General features: G+C 38.2%; 1 protein-coding gene across 1 annotated transcript in view; it reads left to right on the top strand.

Annotated features, from left to right (window-relative positions):
- The window catches only part of ADAM11 (ADAM metallopeptidase domain 11), a gene marked incomplete at its 3' end in the record, with an annotated part of 97,261 nt that overhangs the window by 66,009 nt on the left and 13,871 nt on the right, over window positions 1-17,381 (top strand). Inside the window, exons 11-15 of the mRNA XM_083378515.1 lie at window positions 1,228-1,394; window positions 4,354-4,438; window positions 5,048-5,138; window positions 6,869-6,920; window positions 14,347-14,446. Coding sequence (XP_083234641.1) covers window positions 1,228-1,394; window positions 4,354-4,438; window positions 5,048-5,138; window positions 6,869-6,920; window positions 14,347-14,446 — 495 coding nt within the window. The remainder of the gene's footprint in view (window positions 1-1,227; window positions 1,395-4,353; window positions 4,439-5,047; window positions 5,139-6,868; window positions 6,921-14,346; window positions 14,447-17,381) is intronic.

The following is a 17,381-nucleotide window of genomic DNA, read 5'->3' as shown; positions in this document are numbered from 1 at the left end:
AGGACTCACTGGAGAAGAGCCTAATGCTGGGAAAGATTGAGGGCAATAAAAGAATGGGACGACAGAGAATGAGGTGGCTGGATGGAGTTTCAGTTTCAGTTTCAGTTTTATTAAATTTTTATACCGCCCTTCTCCCTAGGGACTCAGGGCGGTGAACAGGGCAAATGATAAAAGTACAAAACTACAAAAGTTAAAATAGAATTAAATTAATGCCCAAGATAAAACAGTAAAATATACAAATATTTAAAAACCCAAATTAACTCCCCATCAGGCCAGGCCAGCTTGTTCAAACAGGTGGGTCTTTAACCCGCGCCGGAAGGAGCGGAGATCCGGTGCCATCCGGAGCTCCACCGGCAGTTGATTCCATAAGGCCGGGGCGCCCACAGAGAAGGCCCTCCCCCTGGGGGCCACCAGCCGGCATTCTCTGACTGGAGGCACCCTGAGGAGGCCCTCTCTGTGGGAACGCACAGGGCGGAGAGTCACTGAAGCAGTAGGTGTGAGCTTAAATGGACTCCAGAAGATGGTAGAGGACAGGAAGGCCTGCAGGAACGCTGTCCATAGGGTCGCGATGGGTTGGACACGACTTCGCAGCTAACAACAACAACTTTGATGTCTAGAATAACTTTGTATTTTTAAAAAAATAAGTTTATTAAAATTTATTTCTTAAATTTAAATATTTAGACTTACTCTTAACAAGGTTATTCAAGATTTTTTCTTTCTCTGTTTCCAATGAGAAGCATATAATTTTCTTGCAGCAGCTAATATATACAAAACTAATTTTGTATATAAACTAAAACTAAACTAAGGATTGTATGATTTAGTAAAATTTAATACAAATGTCCCAAGTTGCAACAGGAATTCAACTTTTATAATTTGTGTAATTTTAATGGGAATTATTTTCTAAATACGTTGAGTTTTCAGTATTACTGTCCAATATGAAACAATACTTCAGTCTCATCTTATTTTCAACATTTTAGTAAGTGAGAGAAATAATATGTCAATAATAAACAACAATTATAATGTTATAATATTCAGAATAATTTTAATCTTTTTCTACTAAAAGTAGATATGAAAATAAATTGTGGGAAGGAAATAAACTATTTTAGTTTTCATTTGACGTATACGGTACATTTGGAAAACTGTGGTTCTTTGGAAAATAGGAAGCATATCTCATGTATGGAAGATGAAAGGCCCCACCTTTATAAAAAAATCTATGTTTGGTCACAGATTTTTAAGGAGCAGTTGAACACTCGTATTGTGTTGGTTGCCATGGAGACATGGGCATCGGGGGATAAGATCCAGACCGATGAAGATTCCCTACAGACATTGAGAGAATTTATGAAATATCGCCAAGAGTCTCTTCCTGAACACAGTGATGCTGCCCATCTTTTCTCGTGAGTTTTAAATGGGAATGTGGTCACTTTTATGCTAGAAAGATGCAAAATTAACTATTATAGTTCTATTATAGTAAGAATAGGCTGAAGTAGGGATGTTAGAGATGTTCATAAGAGATGTTAAGAAAATCTATGTATGCAATGAAACTTTTACTGAGCAAGCCTATATAATAGATCTCCTGGTATTATAGCAAATGAAATGCAGCTTTCTATTATATGTGCACTTCCATTTATATTCCTTTTTAGACATTTAGGTTAACATAGAGACATTCTTTGCTATTGAAGAATATTAACTAATATAGTAGAAATAAGATGTTGGCACAAAAAGAAAATGTCAGGTTTTTTTATATAGGTAGTCTTCATTCAGTGACTGCTTCGTTTAGTAACTGTTCAAAGTTAACAGCACTTAGACTTATATACTGCTTTATGATGCTTTACATCATTCCCTAAGCAGTTTACAGAGTCAGAATATTGCCCCCAACAATCTGGGTCTTCAGTTTACTGATCTTGGAAGGATGGAAGGATGGTAATGAAAAAGGGACTTTATAACCAATAATTTGCATTTGCAGCCTTTGACTGAGTTGCTGGTCCCATTTGAGGTCACTAAATAAGGACTACGTGTACTAGATAATAACTGTATTGCTTGTTAAAATTACATAAGAGGTACCCTGGTATATCTAATAAAGTTAATTCCAGTTCTAGCAAGCATGGTTTTCAAAATAACAGTTGCTTTTGACTCATGATTAAAATGCATAGATTCAACAACAAGTTTGAATTAATATAGGTACAGAATTAAGAATTAAGATACAATCACTTAAATATGGTCAGCTGCAGCTGCCAAAAAAGCCAACACAGTTCTAGGCTGCATTAACAGGGGGATAGAATCAAAATCATGTGAAATGTTAATACCACTTTAAAATGCCTTGATAAGTCCATACTTAGAATACTGCATCCAATTTTGGTCACCATGGTATAAAACAGTTGTTGAGACTCTAGAAAGACTACAGAGAAGAGCAACAAAGACATGATAGCAGTGTTCCAATATCTCAGGGGTTGCCACAAAGAAGAGGGAGTCTAGCTATTTGCCAAAGCAATTGATGGCAGGACAAGAAGCAATGGATGGAAACAAATCCAGGAGAGAGACTACCTAGAAGAAATTTCCTGACAGTTAGAACAATTAGTGAGTGGAACACCTTGCCTCCAAAAGTTATGAATGCTTCAACCCTGGAAATTTTTAAGAAGAGATTGGACAGCCATTTGCCTGAAATGATATAGGGTTTTCTGCCTGAGCAGGGGTTTGGACCAGAAAACCTCCAAGGTCCCTTCCGACTCTTATGTCCCTGCTCCATATTTCTATTCTATTCTATTCTATTCTATTCTATTCTATTCTATTCTATTCTATTCTATTCTATTCTATTCTATTCTATTCTATTCTATTCTATTCTATTCTATTCTATTCTATTCTATTCCAGCATATAAAATTCGGCACAGCAATATCCATTTGGACTTAGTGCTAAAATCAGAGTTTCTAACTGAAATGGAAATAGCTTTGTCCTGGAACATTGCTAGGAAGTGTTCATACATGAACATGCCTCCCATCTCCTCTGTAGTTAACTAGAATTAATGAGCCCATATTTGTCATAGTGAGGTAACAGGCTGATGCAAAGAAATGAATTCCCTAACCAGTCTATACTCTTGCCCTATTTCGACAGTTTTCATTTCAGTTGTAGGTTTAGTAAGTGAATGCCAAGAGGACATGGCTTCAGGGTGAGGTATCATCAATATGCTGATGATACCCAGCTTTTCATCTCCACCCCGAACCAACCTAGTGATGCCCTCGATGTGATGTCCCGTTGCCTGGAAGCAGTACAGATTTGGATGGGAAAGAACAGGCTCCGGCTCAACCCGGCCAAGACTGAGTGGCTTTCCGTACCGGCATCTCGTTTAGTCCAAGAGGTTCCATCTTTGGTTATAGGAGGAGAGATGTTACCTCCCGTTGATAGAGCACGTAATCTAGGCGTCCTCCTGGATTCACGACTCAGTTTTGAAGATCATATTGGAGTCGTGGCTAGGGGGGCATTTGCCCAGGTTCGCCTGGTATGCCAGTTGCGCCCCTTTCTGGACCGAGATGCCCTACGTACAGTCACCCACGCACTCGTTACCTCCCGTATAGATTACTGTAATGCTCTCTACATGGGGCTGCCCTTGAAGACCACCCAGAGGCTTCAGCTGGTGCAGAGTGCGGCTGCGTGGGTAGTGATGGGAGCACCCCGATACTCCCATATTACACCCCTCCTGCGTGAGCTGCATTGGTTACCGGTTGTCCTCCAGGTGAGATTTAAGGTGCTGGTACTTACCTTTAAAGCCCTACATGGCTTAGGCCCGGGATACTTGCAGGACCATCTGCTGCTGGGAACGACTTCCCATTGTCCAGTACGCTCACACAGAGAAGGCCTCCTCAGGGTACCGTCGGCTAGACAATGTCAGCTGGCAACCCCCAGCGGGAGAGCCTTCTCTGTGGGAGTGCCAGCCCTATGGAACCAGCTCCCCCCTGAGCTTCGGATGGCCCCAGATCTCCAGTCCTTTCGCCGCGGCCTCAAAACACTCCTTTTCCACCTGGCTGACCTGGACTGACAGGGATTTTAATTATGTTTTTAATTTTTAACTCTAATTTTTAATGTATTTTAATTTTAATTTTTATTTATTCTGCAGGGGCCTTTAATTTTTATTTTTATTTTAACTTCTGCATTTGTTGTATGTTATTGTTGTTAGCCGCCCTGAGTCCTTCGGGAGATAGGGCGGCATATAAGTCCCAATAATAAATAAATAAATAAATAAATAAATAAATAAATAAATAAATAAATAAATAAATAAATAAATAAATAAATACATCTAGCAGGTCAAGGCTATCTAGCATTTCCTTCATCTGCATAGTGAATCTTCCTTCTTACTCTCCCAGAGGGCACACTTTTAGAAGCAGCCGCAGTGGTACAGCTTATGTTGGAGGGATCTGCTCAGTTCCTAGAGGCGGAGGTGTGAATGAGGTGAGTGGGGTTATGATCACTGGAACTGGAGTTTAAAGGTACAGAATTAAAGCCTGCATGCTCTTCCAACCCTATCAAATTTGTCTGTTTAAAAATCTCAAGCTCATTTAGATTTCTCTTCTCATCTTGCAACTCCTGAGGCTTTGAAAATCCATTTCCCAAGCTTGTGAGATGCTAGTCTTCTGCCCTTTAAAACCCTTTCAGAATACCTACTTTCAGCGAAGCCTTGAAGATTTCCACACTCTAACTGAACTAATACTTATGGTTTTTGTCACTACATTTACTGACATACACCCCTTATGCTTTCTGCTCACCCCTCTTTTTTTGCCTTCAGTCAACTAAATTTATATGTAAGATCCTTAGGTAGTATCTCTCTTGTTTTTTTATATGATTCTACAAAGAACCGATGTACTGATAGGGCTCTTTACATGTCAATCATAGCCAGGATTTCATTGTTCTTTGGAGAGAGAGGAAGGGTGGGGTGGAGTAGTTACCGTGGGGCCTGTGAATAATCTGGGAAAGATCTGCCTTCAAAAAATTAACATTTTTATGATAGCTGATCACTCCATATTCAGCCTACCCAATAACTTGTTGTCCTCCTTCCCAAAGTATGGTACCGTTGGAGCCATGGCAGTAACATTAGCCCAGACCTTGGGTCAAAACATTGGTATGATGTGGAACAAGCACCGTGCTTCTGCAGGTAAGTAACTGTGTGATGAGCCAAGTGGAGAAAATGACCTGAATAATGAGAATCTGAAACATGCTTAGTCCAGTGGTTCTCAACCTTTTCTTCATCACAAACCTGCTTTAAATACGTTTTGTGGATATGGACCATGGCTATAGACTTCCAAGACTTAACTCAAGATTTAAATCATAACATTTATTCAAGCCTATGATGACATTGCAGCCCCCCTAGATTGAGAACCACTGACTGAGCCAAACAATAATTATGAGGCTATGGTTTGCCTAAAAGAATTTGTTTTAAAGAGATCTGGAGCCCAACAGGCATTTTTATTATGATAGATTGAAGAACTATTCCATTCTCAAGATTGGTCTCCTGTTCTGTAGAAACTTGAAAAGGTAATTTTTAGGTTTCCAGTTTAGTACTCCATTAACAATGTTGGCTCTACTCCGTTGTCTATGTTGGCTATACCAAAGATGATATTTTTCATGCATCATGAACATTTTAGTGTAACAGTCTCAGATTAGGGATTACTTTGTTCTGGTTTCCAATTTGGCAATCTCTACTGTAAAAGGTTCTGATTGGATAAGCCGAAACTGAAATTGGGGCCTGAATGTGGGTTCATTAGGGCTGTGGTTTATGTTGTCAGTCCTCCAGATCTAATTTGCTTTTCTTCCACATCCTCTTTGCCAGCGTATTGGCTGCTTCTTAAGGTCATGATCATAATGTAGAATGGGTGAGCCAAGCCAGTTCTTTTGAGGTTAATAAAATAAGAACCTGGCTAAAGAATAAAATGTTACTGCAAAAAAAAATTGCAGATGAACTTCTTGGAGATTTCTGGTTCAAGTTTTTCAACTAATTAGCTATTAATAGATACCATTAAGTCATTTGCAGCATTTTCTTTACTGAACGTTATAAACTATTAATAGTATTAGCTGGATATTTGAAGAAGTGTATTTATGAAATAATACATATAGACAATAGGTTACATCCTCTAGAGGAAAATGAAGGAGAACAATGTATTAAAACTAAATGCATTAGAATACAACATAACTAAAAAAAGAGAGAGCACTAATATTTGTACATGCAAAAAAAAGCCTTTGACAAGTTGGAGTGGCCTTTTTATTTGGCTTTTTAAAAACAAAAAGAATCCAAGACAAAAATTTAAAAATTGGGCAGATAACATACCAACAACAAGCTGCAAGGATTACTGCAATTTTCCCACAAGTTTTCTAGTAAGCAAAGCCATTGGGTAAGCGTGTTTACTTTCTCTCTTGTTATTTATAATTGCTTTAAAAGTTTTGGGAGACAAAACTTGGTGAGAAAAACACTTGAAATAAAAATTCTGGGAGAGGAATACAAGTTGAAATGCTATCTAGGTTATGTAGTACCAACCATTTTGCAACTATCAGAAGAGAATTGTCAACATTTGTTAGGAAAGATTGCTACCAGATTCTTCTTGATACTTTTTCCAGCAAAAATTAACATGGTCATCTTCTAATAACATCTAGTTCACTTTTTATAGAAAAAGTGGTTTAAGGCTTAATCTTAGAATGGGATGTTTTATCACAGACAGGGAGAAAATAAATGATACTTGATGATTTCAGCTTTAGGAATACACAATTCTGAGTTATAATTTGAAATAAGGGATTCGGACAAAAAATGTGAAGTAGGAATAGAGAATGTATATTTCCCATAATTCTTTAAAAAGATATCTCTATCTTTTTTGTTGCTCCTTTTCTCTATAGGGGATTGTCGCTGTCCTGACTTATGGCTGGGTTGTATTATGGAAGATACTGGGTAGGTTGTAGAAGAAGAAAAGATCACATAAGGGCAAGGTGTTGGGTTAATATTTGAAATCAGGAACCAAGGATTTATTAAAGTATCCCCCAAACTGTTTGGACCTTAACTTTACATCTTGCTGTCATCATAAAACTCACTTTGATTGATTATTGTTAAGTTCATCTATTTCCCTCTCTAGCTGGCTTCAGAAGAAAGCAGGTAGCACTTTATGCACAGGAAAAAGAAAGATACATCTGTTCAATTTTACTTTTTTAGTAATCTGACATCCGCTATATCTGGTTATCTTGTCAGTTTTAAAATTCAGTTCTCTTATCAGCCTTCCCCCTATCCACCCCTGCTCTGTTTCTCAAAGAAAGGAAAGGAAACCTGTGTCACTAATAGACCCTTGCATAGGCCAGAAAACATCCCACCTTAAGCCTCTGGCATCAACTGAAAACAAATTCAAGATGCAAATGTACAGTTATATAAATGATGATGATGATGATGATGATGATGGAAGGGACCTTGGAGGTCATCTAGTCCAACCCCCTGCTCAGGCAAGAAACCCTATGCCATTTCACACAAATGGCTGTCTAGTCTCTTCTTAAAAACTTCCAGTGTTGGAGCATTCACCGCTTCTGGAGGCAGGTTGTTCCACTGATTAATTGTTCTGACTGTCAGGAAGTTTCTCCTTAGTTCTAGGTTGATTCTCTCTTTGGTTAGCTTCCATCCATTGCTTCTTGTCCTGCCTTCAGGCGCTTTGGAGAATAGTTTGACTCACTCTTCTTTGTGGCAGCCCCTGAGATATTGGAACACTGCTATCATGTCACCCCTCGTCCTTCTCTTCATTAAACTACACATACCCAATTCCAGCAGCCGTTCTTCATATGTTTTAGCCTCCAGTCCCCTAGTCATCTTTGTTGCTCTTCTCTGCACTCTTTCTAGAGTCTCAACATCTTTTTTACATCGTGGTGACCAAAACTGAGTGCAGTATTCCAAGTGTGGTCTTACCAAGGCATTGTAAAGTGGTATTAATACTTCATGTGATCTTGATTCTATCCCTCTATTAATGCAGGCTAGCACTGTGTTGGCTTTTTTGGCAGCTGCAGCAGACTGCTGGCTCATATTTAAGTGATTGTCCACTAGAACTCCAAGATCCCTCTCACAGTTACTACTATTGAGCAACGTACCCCCTATACCATATCTGTACATTTGGTTTTTCTTGCCTAAATATAGAACCTTACTTTTTTCACCATTAAATTTCATTTTGTTAGATAGTGCCCATTGTTCAAGTCTGTCCAGATCCTCCTGTATCTTAAACCTATCTTCTGGAGCATTGGCTATTCCTGCCAGGTTGGTGTTGTCTGCAAATTTGATGAGTTCCCCATCTATCCCCTGATCCAAATCATTGATGAAGATATTGAAGAGCACTGGGCCCAGAACAAAGCCCTGGGGCACCCCACTACATACTTTCCTCCATGTAGATGCAGTTCCATTGAGGATCAGACACTGAGTATGGCTGGTCAATGAGCTACAAATCCATCTGGTGGTGATGCTGTCTAATCCACATTTTTCTATCTTATCAAGTAGAAGGTTGTGATCTACTTTATCAAATGCCTTACTGAAGTCCAAGTAAATTGTATCCACAGCATTCCTCTGATCCATTAATTTTGTCACTTGGTCAAAGAATGCAATAAGATTTGTCTGGCATGATCTGTTTTTGACAAACCCATGTTGGCTTTTAGTTCGCATCAAGGTGTTTGCTGATTTGTTGTTTGATTATCTTTTCCAGAATCTTCCCAGGTATTGAGGTCAGGCTGATAGGTCTGTAGTTTCCTGGATCTATTTTTTTCCCTTTTTTGAAGATGGGAACTATATTGGCTCTTTTTCAGTCTTCTGGTAGTTCCCCAGTGCTCCAGGATCTTTGAAAAATATAGTTCAGTGGTTCTGAGATCACATCTGCCAATTCTTTGAGAACCTTGGGGTATAATCCATCTGGTCCTGGTGATTTGAACTCATCTAGGCTGGGCAGGTGCTCACTTACCATTTTTTTGCCTATCTTAACTTGGCTTTCTCTTCTGTTTTTTATGGCATTGTTTTTGATAGGTTGGACTGTTTTTTCCCTTTGTGTAAAGACAGATGCAAAAAACGAGTTAAATAGTTCTGCTTTCTCCCTGTTGCTTGTCACCTTCTTGTCACTTTCACCCACTAATGGACCAATCATTTCCTTAACTTTTTTCTTGTTTTTTACAATAAGCTTTTTTTTATAGCCTTAGTTCATTTTGAGCCTTAGCTTTCCTCACTTCATCTTTGCAGGCACGGGCTATTTGCTGATATTCTGCCTTAGTTATGTGTCCCTCTTTCCACTTTTTATACTTTTTATACTTTCCACTTTTTATGTTAGATCTTGCATCTAACATAAATAAGCTTAGAAAACTTTTTAAATAATTTTTATTAGATATTACAGCCATACAGATAAAAACTAATAGAAACTACAAAAAATTAAAATAAAAGATAAAAAAAATTAAAGTGCAAGAGAAAAGAAAAAAATATAAGTAGAGCAGAAAAAAGGAAAAAAAATATATAAAATATAAAATATAAATATAAAAATATAAATATAAAAATATAAGGTAAATAAAAATGTTTTAACAAATCACCATCTTCTCTTAACTGTAAATAACAGTAAATAACTATCAAAGGAAACTAGGATTCCTAGTGCACAACCACTGAAATATAAGCCAGCATTGCTGCAGCTGCCAAAACCCCCCAATGTAGTCCTAGACTGCATCAACAAATCAGAATCAAGTGATGTGTTAGTACTATTTTATACTGCCTTGGTAAGACCACACTTGGAATGATGCATCCTGTTTTAGTTACCACGATGCAAAAAGGATGTTGAGATTCTAGAAAGAGTGCAGAGAAGAGCAACAAAGTTGATTAGGGGACTGGAAGGTAAATGTACGATGAATGGTTGCAGGATCTAGATTTGTCTAATCTAAGGAGAAGGACTATGAATGACACAATAGCAGTCTTCCAATATTTGATGGGTTATCACGGAGAAAAGGAGGTCAACCTATTCTCCAAAGCACCTGAAAGCAAGACAAGAAACAATGGATGGAAACTAATCAAGGAGAGCAGCAACCTAGAACTAAGGAGAAATTTCCTAACTGCGAGAGCAATTAATCAGAATGGCTTGCCTCCAGAAGTTATGGGTGCTCCATCACTTTTTAAAACAGATTGGACAGCCATTTATCCAGAATGGTATTACTTCATATCTTCAAAATATCTTCAATTTTTCCCCCTGATTTGTTTGAATTTAAAAAATATTTCGCTATGGATTGAAGGGGATTCACCCTATGAATATCATGAAACTTGGTGTTCCAGGGGTTTTTAATATTTAAAAAACAGTAAAAAATTAGTTCCAGAAATTATTAAGAGATGAGGATCCTAATCAGCAAAAGTCCATTGAGAGTTACCCAAAATACCAGTATATCTGTTTTAAACTTAATCCAAAAACACACTTTATAATACCTGTTTTCCTTCTCATGTTTTATCTATAAAGAAATCCCACAAACCTCATTATCCAATCATAGTAAGTGAAAAATCCATTAATTTTATCTTGTCAAGGTGACAAACATATAATATTTCTTCCTCATATTTTCCCCACAGCCACATTGTGAGGTTAGTTTGGTTGAGAGATATTAACTGACCTAAAGCCACCCAGCCAGCTCTCATGCTTTTCCTGGATGCAGAAAAGACACATCTTTTTATTAATATTACTTAAAATACATAAGTTTTATTAACATTGCTTAAATTACATAAAATACAAAATAAATTATTTTTCCCATATCTATTATTTGAAAACAGAACCTTAAAATCTCTTCATTTAGTCCTAGTTAGCAAAAGTCAATTAATGATCTTCAGACAGTGCATCTATTTTAACCTTGATCAATAAACCTACTTCATATTTGTTCTGTTTCTGTTTGCAGACAGACACATGCAGGCAGTTGCTATGGAGATAAGTAGTTAAACAGTTGGCCAGATTGTAAATCAGGGTCTATGCAAAGAGAGCTTGCCTGAATAAATCACTTTGAAGTTCAAGCAGCAATAGAGTAATCCAACATCATTCCAAGAATCAAGAGTACTGAGTCAGGTAGACAGCCAGTCCAAAAGTCAAAGGTTCAGAAATAAGTTACAGCGGAATAATTATCACAAATTAAAAATCCAAATGGTTGTTTACAACAAAGATTAAAGGGAAAGTAGATACATAAAACTATGTGCAGATCTCTCCGCGGCTTTTGATACCATCGACCATGGTATCCTACTGCGGCGTCTCAGGGGGTTGGGAGTGGGAGGCACCATTTTACGGTGGTTCTCCTCCTATCTCCTGGGCCGTTCACAGTCAGTGTTGACGGGAGGGCAGAGATCCGCCCCGAGGCCTCTCATTTGTGGAGTTCCTCAGGGGTCGGTTCTCTTGCCCCTCCTGTTCAACATCTATATGAAGCCGCTGGGTAAGATCATTCGTGGTTTCAGGGTGGGGTATCATCAGTACGCTGATGATACCCAACTTTTTCTTTCCACCCCGAACCAACCCAGCAATGCCCTCGCCATGATGTCCCGGTGCCTGGAGGCGGTCCAGGTCTGGATGGGGAGAAACAGGCTTCGTCTCAATCCCGCCAAGACTGAGTGGCTGTGCATACCGGCATCTCGGGTCAACCAGACTATTCCATCTCTAACGATGGAGGGTGAGGTGTTACCCCCCATTGATAGGGCTCGCAACTTGGGCGATCTCCTGGATTCACGACTCAACTTTGAAGACCATATAGGAGCCGTGACCAGGGGGGCTTTTGCCCAGGTTCGCCTGGTGCGCCAGTTGCGACCCTATCTGGACCGAAATGCCCTACGCACAGTCACTCATGCACTCGTGACCTCCCGTTTAGACTACTGCAACGCTGTCTACATGGGGCTGCCCTTGAGGACCACTCGGAGGCTTCAGCTGGTGCAGAATGCGGCCGCGCGAGTTGTGATGGGGGTTTCCCGATACTCCCATGTAACACCTCTACTCCGTGAGCTGCATTGGCTTCCGGTTGCCCTCCGGGTGAGATTCAAGGTGCTGGTGATGACATTAAAGCCCTAAATGGCTTGGGTCCAGGATATCTGAGGGAACACCTGCTGCCGGCATCAAGTTCCCTTCGTCCAGTGCGCTCCCACAGGGAGGGTCTTCTCAGGGTGCCACCGGTAAGAAATTGCCGGTGGGTAACACCCAGGGATAGGGCCTTCTCAGTGGGTGCGCCTGCCCTTTGGAACCAGCTGCCAGTGGAGCTGAGGACTGCCCCCGACCTCCGTTCATTCCACCGGGGCCTGAAGACCTGGCTCTTCGAGCTCTCTGGCCCAGGCTGAGGATTAATCTTATTTTAACTGGGGTTTTATTTATGTAGGGACTAATATAATTTTTTTAATTTGTTTTTAACTTTTGTATTTTGGTTTTTTAATCACCCTGTAAACTGCCCTGAGTCCTTCGGGAAAGGGCGGTATATAAATGTAATAAAATAAATAAATAAATAAATTACTCAGGCTTTGTCCTTTACCTAGTGAAAAGCCTCATTCCCGGGCTTTGGTCCACTGGCCACTGCCTATGTCAAGCCCTTGGGGCTTGGGGGTCATGCCTCACCCTTTGACTGCTCCAACTGATCAGGAGATTCATGTGATTGCTCAGCCTCTTCAGATGAATCTTGGCTTGAAGGTTTCTGAGGCTAACAACCTATAGACTCAGCTGGAGCAACATTGTCAGAGTCTGAATCTGAATCCTAGCCCATGACAATATTCCTTCCCCTGATTTTGTACATTTTTAGTTTTTAGTCCCCTCAAATAACGTCCTAGAACTGGGGGGGGGTGTTCATTATTTTTGTCTCTTCTTAGAAAACTTTGAAATTTAATAGATCTCTTTCTTAAGAGTTTGATTTTTTCATTTTTGCTTTCTCTTTTATCACAGAATTTCCTTTCATTTGTACATTCAGGATTTCATCTCCTTCCCTATCATTGTTGTAATTTGTCATTTCCAGATTCATATTTAAATCAGTTTTAGTCTTATCTAGTAAAACTCATTTCTCTTCCACAATATCATTTACAATCTGTTTATGTATAATAGTCAATATTTTTAAAGTAATTTGAGTCCATTATTCCCAAACAACCTTAAATAAATCTGTTAAAATATTTTGTTCCATTCTTGGCGAGTAATTTAGATATTTCTCATTTTCATGCAATCTTTAATATCTTCTGATCCCTCTAATGTTCAAACTTCAAAGTCCCCTCTTACCATGTTTATATTGTTAGAATTTAAAAAAATCAGTTTCTCATGGAAAGGATTTATATAATTAACTAGACAATCTGTGACCTGTTGGGTCATTCTTTTAGATATATTCATGAGTGCAGAGGGATTGATAGATATTGGGCAGGTATAGGAGACAAGACAGAGGGGTTCCTTATTGACTTTCTGTCTGCAAATTTCCCAGGCAGGAAGTTGCAAGACCAAATCTGCTGCCACATTCCTACCATCAACCACAGTCACATGATCCTCTTTGACTTTCTCCTTGCAAACTTCCCACCCTTGCCCATTGACTTGTGGGAAAGTGTCAGAGAATGTTGCAAATGAGTATCGTGACTGTACAGCAGTACAGTGCCAGTGTGCTGAAATTGCAAGAACTTGCCAAAATTTAATTCCCGTGGGAATAATGTGTCCTGGCATTTTGTATGTTAAATTTGTAAGTAAGTTGAAAAAGTTTTGCCCTGTGATGCACCATTTTGCTCAACTAAATTTCACAGACACAAGAGCATTAGTAGTACATACATTTAGAAATCTTATTTCACCTCTATCTAGATCTTCAATATGTTTATAACTTTCCAAAATCAATGCTCTAATCCCCCTTTTCCTACTTACTCCAAAAAAGAATTTTTCTGAGTCTTTAAATTCATATTTTAAAATTCTTTGGATTGAAAGAGACCACCAAATGAATTCCATGAAACCTCTGTGCCGTACCAAGAGTTCTCAATATTTAAAAAAACAGTAAAAAATAATCCAGAATTGATTAAGAAATGAAGATTGGTCAAACTTAAAGTCCTTAAAGGCAATATTGTGAGCCTGATGAACTCCCTTGACTTATAATTGCATAACACACAAGTGACCACAGAAACATTGGTTCCTGCTGCCCACACACCAGTAACAGCTATCTGGAGTATGTATGGGCAATCTCACAATCTCTTCTTTCTCTGGAGAGTTTTCAGTAGCTCAGATCCAGCTTTCAGCTGCCAATTCAGCTGTAATGTTATCCCCCTGTTCAGGAACATCCATTTTTCATTGGAAGTCTCCGTACCAAGAAATTTTTTTACCTCCTTTGACATTTCATTGGTTTTTGATCTTCTATTGGCTCTCTTCCTAATAACACAGATACTACCTGCCACGGAAATTTTCACGCTGCAGTGTTGATGAATTCAATCAGTTTCTGGCTGAAGGAGGAGGAAGCTGTCTCTTTAACAAGCCTTTGAAGGTAATATTAAAACACTTTCACTTGATCACAATTGTAAATAAGAATTACTTCCAGACAACATTTTCCATATCTTATGTGTTTGCAATTCCTGGAACTATAGTTAAACGAAATTCTTGTTTTGTGATCAGAATATCAGCAAGAGATTTAGATAAGGTAGGACCATATGTAATTATGGAACTTTAATAGGTGATACTACTTCTCAGTGGACCCCGCGGAATTGTTGAAAAGGTCAATTTTTTTAGAAAAAAGGCAACAATCAAATGACATTGCACTTCATAATTGTTTTCTTGACGAAAATATGAAAGTAATTTGTAATTTGGAGTTTTTTTTTCACTTTCCCAAACTGCTCTGCAGTTTTGTGATTTTTTCGTCACTCTCCCATCTAAGCCCCATTTATTTTTTGAAGACTTGTCATCAACAGGTGTTGCATAGGCTTCAGCCAATGCATTTTACATGTCTCTGCTGTAGGTAAGCTTGAGTGACTTTCATAAAAATGCAGGGCTGACTTAGTATAAGGCTTCTCTTGAATATACTTGATTTAAGATAACATTTTCAGTATTTTATTAATTGGTTTTAAGCAACTGAATATATAATGTTGCATGGAAAACTGAAGGCCATTGCTAAAATCCAAGCAATATATAAATGTCAACAGCAATAATCAATTATATGCTAATCATAAAATATGATTAAAAGTTACAATAAATTATATTTAAGATATTAAAGATTTATTCTGATTTAACAGACCTTATAAAAGACTAAGTCTTTGCTAAAAAGAAACCCACATTTTGAATGTTCTAAAAGCCTGTGTATAAAATTAGTTTTTGTATAAGATTTACTTCTGAGATGCAAAGTTATTTGAAATGTCAAGGCATATTTCCACCAATTAATTAGCCATTCTTTGGCTTAATTAGCTATGTACATTCTTTCCAGCAGGAAGTGTAAAGTATCTTTACAGCACTTATCAATGTTAACTTGATCTATTTTGTGGGAATATAAAGTTTAGCAATTGCTGAGCTTTATAACAATGCCACCAAATATTAAAAAAAAATCTGACCTGGTCATTAAAATTCTAACAAATGTTAGAGAATAAGCTTTCATTGTAGCAATCAGTATTGGAATAATATATCAACAATAAACATCGTAGGCTTCTGGTTTGTGCTTGCGGTGCTGGTGGACGTTCCGGGAGAAGCTCTCCCCCTGTGGTCTGGTCTTCCTCCCTCGGAGGACCCTGTAAAGGGTTAAAAGTCATCCTGGAGGGGCGACCGCCATGAGGAGACTCTCTCTGTGATCACGGAAGGGCGGCAGCCCTCTGTTTGATCCGGAGTTACTGCTCTGTCCTGAAGAAGAAGAGATCGGCCATGTTAAGCTGTTCTCTGCCGAAAGCCAAAATCACTACCAAGCACAACAAAGCAATCTGGAGGATTTGGGTGAGACCTTACCCTTCTTACTTCCCTAATTACTTTCCTGTGGGACTTTCTTGAAAATCTTTTTCCCCCTTCTTGAAAGATCGGTGACTGCTTACTTGGGGATTTACAACCTTAAACCCTCAAAAGAAATCAAATGATTTAGCTAAATAACTAAGCAACCTTATTTGTACCTCTGAAATTTTTGGGCCACTAAAAGGTTTTTTATTGCTTATTTTTACGGGGACTTACTACTCTTTACTACTAAAAGAATTAATTGGATAAAAGACATATTATATTAGTCTGCAAAAAGAGTGTACATGCTATTAAGGACATCTTGTGGCAAAACCTGGTATAGCAAGTAAACCTTTTTTTACTCTGAGATTTGGCTGTAACAGATTTGTCCTTGACATTATCTTTAAAGTTAAAAATTGGGAACACCTGGCACTGAAAACAACTTTTAGGAATAGTGGAAGTGGACATTTATTGACTTTTATTAAAATAGCCTCCACTAAAGGCCTATCTGTAAAATACTAAAAAATGGAAGAATATATTCCATCACTATGAACTCATACAATTTTGGCAATGACTGCAGAAATAAAAGCCAGAGTTAAAGACAAATCTGACAGCACAAACTCACCAAATGAGACTCTTACTTCAATTGATGAACGGACAATCCAAAAATGAATAGAGGATGAGGAATTTAACAAGAAAACAGGGGACTTTAAAGTACAAGTACAATCTACTGAGAGCCCTGATGCCCAAACATTGATTTCAACTATAAAACCTACAATCCAACAAGCAACAGAAGTTGAAGGAAACAATACTAAGATGGAGGCTGCCAAAGGCCTTCCAATACAGTACACCAAGACTTCAACCAACCAATAACTACAACACCAGAATGCACTGAAATTAACAATATATGTATTTTAGACAGGATAACTATAATATAACAAAATGGGGGAAATATGGGCTACCCGGAAATTAAGTTTTCTTTTATATATTATAGGCTAGTTCGGAATATCTTATTCCAATTAAGTAAAACTTAAAAACAGGACATGGATATGTATATGTGAAAATATATTGAAAATTGTTCTAACTGATTAAAGGTAAAGGTAAAGGTTCCCCCGCACATGCGTGCTAGTCGTTTCCGACTCTAGGGGGCGGTGCTCATCTCCGGTTTGAAGCCGAATTTAATTTGACTATGTTATTATAACTAAGGGAATTGGAGAGGGAATTCATGTTGATGTAACTTGACCTATCTACAAATGACTTTGTTATTTACTACTGTTTACTTTTAACTACCCAACCACCATATTGCTTCATAAATACCTGGATGTAAAACCAAAAAATCAATAAAACTTCTATTAAAAAAACAATAAACATTGTACATCATGTGTAAGATACTTGTTGTAAATATTATGCTTTTCTTTAATTGAAATTCCCATTGCTGCTTATCAAATTACTATATTTTTTACATCCCATTTAATCATATAAATTTTAACTTACTGTTTTGGAGGCATATGTCATCA

This window comes from Vipera ursinii (assembly GCF_947247035.1).
Source record: "Vipera ursinii genome assembly, chromosome: Z".
Taxonomy (NCBI): domain Eukaryota; kingdom Metazoa; phylum Chordata; class Lepidosauria; order Squamata; family Viperidae; genus Vipera; species Vipera ursinii.
Note: the sequence above shows the minus strand (reverse complement) of the source record. Positions and strands in the feature narration are given on the sequence as shown.